At 51.2% G+C, this 9,719-nt stretch overlaps 1 protein-coding gene across 1 annotated transcript in view; it reads right to left on the reverse strand.

Moving 5' to 3' along the window:
• Window positions 1-1,949: 1,949 nt before the first annotated feature.
• LOC111554048 (cytochrome P450 2S1) overlaps window positions 1,950-9,719 on the reverse strand; it is a 15,311-nt gene continuing 7,541 nt past the window's right edge. Inside the window, exons 6-9 of the mRNA XM_023229322.3 lie at window positions 7,933-8,074; window positions 5,684-5,871; window positions 3,375-3,516; window positions 1,950-3,203 (exon numbers count right to left, since the gene is read on the reverse strand). Of these exons, the coding sequence (XP_023085090.1) occupies window positions 2,995-3,203; window positions 3,375-3,516; window positions 5,684-5,871; window positions 7,933-8,074 (681 nt within the window). The 3' untranslated portion in view covers window positions 1,950-2,994. The remainder of the gene's footprint in view (window positions 3,204-3,374; window positions 3,517-5,683; window positions 5,872-7,932; window positions 8,075-9,719) is intronic.

Consider the following 9,719-nt stretch of genomic DNA (forward strand, 5'->3'; position numbering starts at 1 on the left):
CCGGGGGACAGAGCAAGACTCCGCCTCAAAAAAAAAAAAAAAGAAATGTGTATTAAAGGCCGGGCGCGGTGGCTCAAGTCTGTAATCCCAGCACTTTGGGAGGCCGAGACGGGTGGATCACAAGGTCAGCAGATCGAGACCATCCTGGCTAACCCGGTGAGACCCCATCTCTACTAAAAAATACAAAAAACTAGCCGGGCGAGGTGGCGGGCACCTGTAGTCCCAGCTACTCCGGAGGCTGAGGCAGGAGAATGGCATGAACCTGGGAGGCAGAGCTTGCAGTGAGCTGAGATCCGGCCACTGCACTCCAGCCTGGGCGACAGAGCAAGATTCCATCTCAAAAAAAAAAAAAAAAAAAAAAGAAATGTGTATTAAATGACTTTCTGTAATTTGCCTTAAAATAATCTTTAAAAAGCAATAGGTGGCCAGGCACGGTGGCTCACACCTGTAATCCCAGCACTTTGGGAGGCCAAGGAGGGCAGATCACCTGAGGTCAGGAGTTCAAGACCAGCCTGGCCAACATGGCGAAACCCCGTCTCTACTAAAAATACAAAAATTAGCCAGGCCTGGTGGCAGGCGCCTGTAATTTCAGCTACTCGGGAGGTTAAGGCAGGAGAACTGCTTGAACATAAGAGGCGGAGGTTACAGTGAGCTGAGATGGCGCCACTGCACTCCAGCCTGGGCAACAGAGTGAGACTCTGTCTCAAAAAAAAAAAAAAAGATAAAGAAATAAATAAAAAGCAATAGGTAAAATAAAAATATCAAGGCAGGGTACAGTGACTCAACACCTGTAATCCCAGCACTTTGGGAGGCTGGGATGGAAACTCTTGAGGCCTGGAATTTGAGACCAGTGTGAGCTATATAGTGAGACCTTCTATATAAAAAATAAAAATAAGAAATTTAGCCAGGTGTGGTGGCACGCATCTGTAGTCCCAGCTGCTTGGAGGCCGAGGCAGGAGGATCACTTGAGTCTAGGGGTCCGAGGCCAGAGTGAACTATGGTCATGCTACTGCTTCCCAGCTTAGGCAACAAAGCAAAACCCCATCTCAAAAAAAAGAGGCATAAAAGGATATAGATGGAGTAAAAGCTGCAGAAAGTTGATGACTATTGAAATGAGGCTGGGTGCTGCACACCTGAGGGCTCACTGTATCATTCTACTTTTGTGTATGTTTGCAAACTTCTCTGCTAGATAAGAAATTCATCTAGCAGCAGCTCACGCCTGTAATCCCAGCACTTTGGGAGGCCGAGGCGGGCAGATCACCTTAAGTCAGGAGTTCGAGACCAGCCTGGCCAACATGGTGAAACCCCCGTCTCTACTAAAAATACAAAAATTAGCTGGGCGTGGTGGCACACACCTGTAATCACAGCTACTTGGGAGGCTGAGGCAGGAGAATCACTTAAACCCGGGAGGCAGAGGCTGCAGTGCGCCAAGATCACACCACTGCACTCCAGCCTGGGTGACAGAGTGAGACTCCGTCTCAAAAAAAAAAAAAAAAGAAATTTAGAAATGCATCTGGTTTCCTTGTGAAGAGGAGGCAAGAGAAAAAGGGTGGAAGAAGTGGGAGTGGGTTTAGGGTCTGTGTTGCAAGCTAGTTCCTGTGCTCAAGTTTGAAGAGTTCTTGTGCTTTCAAGTTTGAAGAGTCTCTAGGGTCTGGATCTAGTTGGCTTCAGGCTTTCCCTGACTGAGGAAGCCCCCAAGGTCCACAGACCAGCTTGGGTTATCCTCTCCTTCGCCACTTCTCACCGCCGGACACCTTGGCCCTTTTTGGAAGTGAGGCCCAGGGCGGCCCCAGCCCTGCCCCTCCTCCCAGCTCCACATCTGGTCCTGATGTCAACAGCCAGGGTGGGCGGTGGCCATGTTTTTCAGCTCCCGCCCAGCCTCAGGGGAGGGGTGGACTGCCCTGTCCCCACCCCTTACTCACAGTGACTGACACGGGTCACACACGCAGTAGGCTAAAGGCCAGGAACAAACTTTAATTCCCAAACGGGACCCTTAAGTCACAAGGACGTCAGATCTGGCTCACTCCCTGACAGGGTGAATTGGAACCTGGCCCCTACTTGGTCTCTAACCCCTTCCACTGGGTCTAGTGGGGACTCTGACGCTGAATAGGGGCTGTAGATCAGTGAGTATGTACGTGTGTGTGGAGGGGCAGCAGGGGCCGAGTTCCACATGGTTACATAAGCACGTGTTGGGGTGGGGCAGGTGTCCCTCTGGTCTGAGGGTCCTCGTACATCCAAGGTCTCCGTGCATAATTGCAGACCCAGATGTCTTTGCATTTGGGAGAATCAGGGTGCTTAAAAAGGGGTGACTGAGGGCTGCAGCTGCGAAGGTGGCTGGGGACTGTGCCTCCGTGGGAGCGGCATGTCTAAGTGGGAAGATACTCTGGGGAGCCAGGACGATGTCATATGTGGGTAGCTATGTGGACCAATGGTTGGGGGTATGTGGTCACAGGCCGGGAGAGTGGTGCAGCCACGAGAGGGAGCATGTGTCAGGGCCGTAGACAGTGACGGTCTCTCTGTGGCATAACTCAGGAGGGGGCATGCTGTTCCCTGCGCCAGGCACCAGAGACAGGGACACCGAGAAGTTTGATGAATGGAGAGGGCGTGTGAGCTGTGAATATGTGTGGCTGTTTCTGTGACTTGTGAAGGTGACAGGCAGACTCCCACGTGTGGGGTAAAGATCCAGGGGAGTTGGTGGATTACCTGGCTATGTGCTCGTGATTGCAGATGGACTATATTTATGTCTGTGGAAAGCTAATGCAGCAGTTCCTCTGTGGCCCTTGTAGTTGTGTATGAGTGTGTGGTTGTGCATCTTTAGCAGCATAAGTCAAGTAAGTGAGTGTGTGGGCCGTGGGACAGACTCCGGAAAACAGCTGCAGGTGTGTAAATGTGGCTGCCTGCAGTGTACACTTTGGAGACATTAACCCTGTCCATACCCACTGTTGAGGCTGGAGGCACCGTCCTGGGCACCCACCACCTCCAAGTTGCCTTCCTTCATCTGGTCTGCGTGGTGGAATGAAGGTCAGTGGGACGGACTTGCAGCTGGAAGGCTGGGGGGATGTTGAAAAGGCCACTGATGGTGGGCTTGAGGCTCAAGGAGTCCAGTGGGCACGGGCTCTCCAGGGAGAAGGCTTGCAGGATGGTGGTGAAGAAGAGGAAGAGCTCTGCTTTTGCCAGGCCCTCTCCAAGGCAGACACGCTTCCCTTGTGAGGAGAGAGAGAGAAAGGGCTGAGCCAGCCCTCCTCACACCCAGGCCCACGGGGAGAACAGGGGGGCCAACAGTAAGCCCAGGGTGCAGAAGGATGCCCCCAGCTGGCACAGATGCCTGGAGTTTGCCAGCGCCTGCTTGTGATACCCAAGGCTGCAACAGATACCTAAGGAGAAGGGCAGGAACGCCTCATGCTTCCCGAACTGTCCATCTGCATCCAGGAAACGGTCTGGGTCGAACTCTTCTGGGTGCTTGAAGATGCTGGGGTCATGCAGGATGGAGCCAAGGAGGGGGAAGACCTCCACGCCCTGAGGAGAAATAATAATCAAGCTACAAATCCCTTCCTACTCCAGTCTATTCGGTCCTCGAGTGTGCAGCACAAGTCTGGGGTGCCAGGGACATGAGTTTACAAAACATAACGGCATCAACATTTGTTGAGTGTTGAGTGGCATGCAGCGGCTCATGCCTGTAATCCCAGCCACATGGGAGGCTGAGGTGAGAGAAGCATTTGAGCCCAGGAGTTTGAGACAAGCCTGGGCAATATAACAAGACCTTGTCTCTATGAGAAATGAAAAAATTAGCCAGGCATGGTGGCATGAGCCCATAGTCCCAGCTGCTCAGGAGGCTGAGGTGAGAGGATCACTTGAGCCCAGGAGTTCAAGGCTGCTGTGAGCTATGCTTGTACCACTGCACCCCAGCCTGGGAGGCAGAGAGAGACCCTGTCAAGAAAGAGATAAAGAGAGGAAGAGAGAAAGAGAGGAAGAGAGGAAAGGAGGAAGGGAGGAAGGGAGAAAGGAAGGAAGGAAGGAAGCAAGGAAGGAAGGAAGGAAGGGAGGAAGAAAGAAAGAAAAAAAGGAAAGAAAGAAGGAAGGAACGAAAGAAAAGAAAAGAAAGCCAGGTGCAGTGGCTCACTCCCCAGCACTTTGGGAGGCCAAGGCGGGCGGATCACAAGGTCAGGAGATCGAGACCATCCTGGCTAACACAGTGAAACCCCATCTCTACTAAAAATACAAAAAAATTAGCCAGGCATGGTGGCGGGCACCTGTAGTCCCAGCTACTCAGGAAGCTGAGGCAGGAGAATGGCATGAACCCGGGAGGCGGAGCTTGCAGTGAGCCGAGATCGCATCACTGCACTCCAACCTGGGCAACAGAGCGAGACTCCATCTCAAAATACAAAACAAAACAAAACAAAAAAAAAAAAAAAAAAAAAAAGAAAAGAAAAGAAAGAGAGAGGGGCAAAGAATACTATATGTAGGCTGGGTGACCTTGGCAAATCTTCTAGAAACTTTTCAAGCTCTCAGTTTCCTTATCTGTAAGATGGGCGTGATAATGGTATAGGGTTGCTTTGAAGATTAAATGAGATAATAGATATGGAAAGCACTCAGAATAACCCCTGGTGCCAAGCAGGTCCTCAAGCCTGGATACCTGTCATTATCATCATTCAAGTATTGCTGCCTGGTACACAGGACCAGCTCCCAAGAGCTGAGTTGGTGTTTGTTTTACAAGCATTATCTTACAGCTCCAACTTGATACTACTGTTGTTTCTAATTTAGAGGAGGCATATATTGAGGTTCAGAGGGAGAAGTGATTTGCCCAAGGCCCCATTTATAAAACAGGAGGGGGTAGGGCCAGGCACGGCATATCATGAAGTCAGGAGTTTGAGACCAGCCTGACCAACATGGTGAAACCCCGTTTCTACTAAAAATACAAAAATTAGCTGGGTGTAGTGGCGCGCACCTGTAATCGCAGCTACTCAGGAGGCTGAGGCAAGAGAATCGCTTGAACCCGGGACGCAGCGGTTGCAGTGGGCCGAGATCGTGCCACTGCATTCCAGCCTGGGTGACAGAGCGAGACTCCATCTCAGGAAAAAAAAAAAAAAAAAAAAAGGAAGAAGAAAAAGAAAATAGCAGCAAAGCAGCACTGGATCCTAACAGCCAGAGATTTGATTCTGCCGTGAAGGTGGAGGGAGCTGCTCGCACTAAACCGCTGGGGTTTCTGGGGAAACATCGCCCCCTTTTGGTTCTGCGCCAGAACTGCTCTCCAGTGAAGGGCACTGAGATTGAGGGAGAGACAGAGTAGAGAATGTGTCTGCAGCAGGGGCTGAGGGTCAAGAGGGCTTCCCTTAGTCCTGGACTTGCTCCTCAGTTTTCAAGCTGCTTCTCTGTATGTTACCTCATTCGATTGTCCCAACCACTTTGGAAGGAGATAGAATTAGGAGATCTCTGGGGCAGATGGGGCCCAGAGATAGAGTCAAAGGGCAAGAAAACAAAAAGAAACAGAAAGAGTTAAAAGATGCAGAAAGGGAGGGAGTGTCAGAGAAAGAAGGAGGAGAAAGATGCAGTGGGGAGTAGAGGAGGGAGAGAGAGAGAGAGAGAGACTAAGATCAACTAAAAGTCAGGGAGACACTGAGAGCAATCAACCCGGGCTCAGGCCCCGAGGCAGAGAGCCACGGGCCACGGCTGTGCGCATACCCACCTGGGGCAGGGTGTACCCTCGGAAGCGGGTGGTCCGCATGAGGGTGCGGGGGATTCCCATGGGCACCAGCGCCAGCAGCCGCTGCGCTTCATGCAGAACTGCGTCGGTGTAAGGGAGGCGGGTACGGTCCCCTAGGCTTGGTGCCTGGCCAGACCCCAGCTCCTGAGTCAGCTCCTCATGTACCCGCTCTGCAAGCAAGAGGAGGGCGGGAGTCAGACAGCAGGTAGGGCCCTGGGATCCTCCTCTCAGAAGCCCATCTGCTTGCATAGCTGTAGTTTGGGGTGAGGCTGACAGGTAGGGAGGAGTAGTCAGTCCCCCAGCCCTCACTGAGCCCAAAGACCACACATCTTGTGTGTTGGGTGTTCCATCTATCTTCTCTCTCTCTCTCTTATTTTATTTTATTTATTTATTTTTGAGACCGAGTTTTGCTCTGTTGCCTAGGCTAGAGTGCAATGGCGCGATCTCGGCTCACCACCTCTGCCTCCCAGATTCAAGTGATTCTCCTGCCTCAGCCTCTTGAGTAGCTGGGATTACACGCTCTGTCACCCAGTCTGGAGTGCAGTGGCGCGATCCTGGCTCACTGCAACTCCGCCTCCTGGGTTCAACAGATTCTCCCACCTCAGCCTCCTGAGTAGCTGGGACTACAGATGCCTGATATCACGCCTGGCTCATTTTTGTATTTTTAGTAGAGACAGGGTTTCACCATGTTGGCCAGGCTGGTCTCAAACTCCTGACCTCAGGTGATCCGTCTGTCTTGGCCTCCCAAAGTGCTGGGATTACAGACGTGAGCCACTGTACCCAGCCTTCTCTTTTTTTTTTTTTTGAGACAGGGTCTTACTCTGTTGCCCAGGCTGGTGCAGCAGTGCAATGATGGCTCACTGTAATAGCCTTCATCTTACCTCCTGGGCTCAAGTGATCCTTTCACCTCAGTCTCCTGAGTAGCTATGACCACAGGCACACACCACCACGCCCAGCTAATTTTTCTATTTTTGGTAGAGACAGGGCCTCACTATGTTGCCCAGGCTGATCTTGAACTCCTAGCCTCAAGTGATCCTCCCACCTCAGCCTCCCAAAGTGCTGGGATTACAGGTGTAAGCCACCATGCCTGGCTCATCTATACTTTCTTAATTCCCAGGGCACCCTTGTGAGGTAGGTATTGTTACCTATCCCCATTTCCTAGATGAGGAAACTGAGACTCAGAGAACCCAAGTCACTGCCAGAAGTCACAGCTGGTTCCTTCCACTCCTGCAACACTACCGGGACCTCAACTCCCATAATCCAGGTCAGCCCATCCCCGTGGCCCACAGCAGCTGCCTAACCCTAAAATGCTGGAGTTGGGCTGGGCGCCTTGGCTCATGCCTGTAATCCCAGACCTTTGGGAGGCCGAGATGGGCAGATCACTTGAGGTCAGGAGTTCGGGACCAGCCTGGCCAACATGAGGATAACCTGTTTCTACTAAATGTACAAAAGTTAGCTGGGTGTGGTGGTGCACGCTTGTAATCCTAGCTACTTGGGAGGCTAAGGCAGGAGAATTGCTTGAACCCGGGAGGCTGGAGGTTGCAGTGAGCCGAGATCGCACTACTGCATTCCAGCCTGGGCGACAGAGGGAGACTCTATCCCCTATAAAAAAATAAAAAATAAAAATAAAAAACCAATTTGACCGTGCCCTTCCCTGCTCAAAGTCATTCCATTGCTCCCCATGGCTCAGGATAAGGCACCTAATGTATCACTAAGGCGACGAGGCCCGCAGACACCTGCCTTGTCTTTCACTATGCCTCATACTGCAGTTAGCAACTCCTGAACCTCTTCTGGCTCCCGGACATCCCAAACACCATGCGCGTTGATGCCTCAAAGATCTAGCTCAGCCTGTCTGCTCGGCCTGCCCACTCTTCCCTCTAAAACTCTCACTTTTTTTTTGAGACAGTGTCTCGCTCTGTCACCCAGGCTGGAGTGCAGTGGTGTGATGTCAGCTCACTGCAACTTCTACCTCCTGGGCTCAAGCAATTCTCATTCCTCAGCTGCCCGAGTAGCTGGGATTACAGGGGCATGCCACCACACCCGCTCATTTCTGTATTTTCAGTAGAGATGGGGTTTCACTATGTTACCCAGGCTGGTCTTAAACTGCTGTTCTCAAGTAATCAGCCCGCCTCAGCCTCCCGAAGCACTGGGATTATAGGCGTGAGCCACCTTGCTCAGCCTAGAACCCTCACTTCTGTTCCCAAGGCCTGGCAGGTGGAAAAGGCTCTTACTTTGGACATGAGGGTATTTCATCAGGAGCAGGAGGGTATAGCCGACCGTGGCGCTGACCGTCATCGTCCCAGCGAACAGCAAATAAATGACTGTCATCAGCATGTTCTTGTTGGTGAATTCTGTGTCTGGGTTTTGTTCCTCCTGAAAGAAACCAGGCAGAGGGGCTGAGAGAACACAGCCTTCGGGAAGTAAATGTCCAGAATAGCCAAGCCTGGGGTCAGCACCACAAGTTTCGTCACGGGGTTTAGATAAATTTTGGGGAAGGTTGGGAAGTAGACTCTTTTTTTTTTTTTTTTTTTTTTGAGACAGAGTCTTGCTTTTTCGCCCAGGCTGAGTGCAGTGGCAAGATCCTGGCTCACTGCAACCTCTGTCTCCTGGGTTCAAGCAATTCTCCCACCTCAGCCTCCCGAATAGCTGGGATTACAGGTGCGTGCCATCATGCCCGGCTAATTTTTGTATGTTCAGTGGAGACGGGGTTTCTCTATGTTGGCCAGGCTGGTTTTAAACTCCTGACCTCAGGTGATCCACCTGTCTCTGCCTCCCAAAGTGCTGGGATTACAGGTGTGAGATACTGTACCTGGCCGGGAAGTAGACTCTTGATGTTAGTTCTCTCTGGTTGAAATGTTTTTAAAAATGAAAGAGAATACTACTAACAAAAACACAGAAAGTTATAAGCATTGATGAAGATGTGAAGACTTTGAAACCCATGTATACCATTGGTGGGAATGTGAAATGATGCAGCCCTGTGGAAAATGGTACAGCAGTTCCTAAAAAAATCAAAAATACGGATGGGAGTGGTGGCTCACATCTGTAATCCTGGCGCTCTGGGAGGCTGAGGCAGGTAGTTTGCTGGAGCTCAGGAGTTTGAGATCAGCCTGGGGAACATAAAGAGACCTCATCGCTCCTAAAAAAAAAAAAAAAAAAATCAGCCAGGTGTGGTGGGGCACACCTGTAATTCCAGCTACTCAGGAGGCTGAGGCAGAAGGATTGCCTGAATTCAGGAGATCAGGGCTGCAATGAGCTATGATTGAACCACTGGACTAGAGCCTGGGCAACAGAATGAGACCCTACCTCAGAAAATGAACAAACAAAAATTAGAATTATAGAATTACTATATAATCCATCAATTTGACTTCTAGGGATATAACCACAAGAATTGAAAGCAGGGGCTGGGCACGGTGGCTCACGCCTGAAATCCCATCACTTTGGGAGGCCTAGGCAGGTGGATCACCTGAGGTCAGGAGTTCGAGACCAGCCTGGCCAATATGGTGAAACCCTGTCTCTACTGAAAATACAAAAACAAAATTAGCTGGGTGTGGTGGTGGGCGCCTGTAGTCCCAGCTACTTGGGAGATTGAGGCAGGAGAATCACTTGAACCCTGGAGGTGGAGGTTGCAGTGAGCTGAGATCGTGCCACTGCACTGTAGCCTGGACGACAGAGCAAGACTCCATCTCAGAAAAGAAAAAAAAAAAAAGAATTGAGGCCGGGCGCGGTGGCTCAAGCCTGTAATCCCAGCACTTTGGGAGGCCGAGACGGGCGGATCACGAGGTCAGGAGATCGAGACCATCCTGGCTAACACGGTGAAACCCCGTCTCTACTACAAATACAAAAAAACTAGCCGGGCGAGGTGGCGGGCGCCTATAGTCCCAGCTACTGGGGAGGCTGAGGCAGGAGAATGGCGTGGACCCGGGAGGCGGAGCTTGCAGTGAGCTGAGATCCGGCCACTGCACTCCAGCCCGGGCAACAGAGCAAGACTCTGTCTCAAAAAAAAAAAAAAAACAAAAAA

The sequence above is a fragment of the Piliocolobus tephrosceles genome, chromosome 21, assembly GCF_002776525.5.
Source record: "Piliocolobus tephrosceles isolate RC106 chromosome 21, ASM277652v3, whole genome shotgun sequence".
Taxonomy (NCBI): Eukaryota; Metazoa; Chordata; class Mammalia; order Primates; family Cercopithecidae; genus Piliocolobus; species Piliocolobus tephrosceles.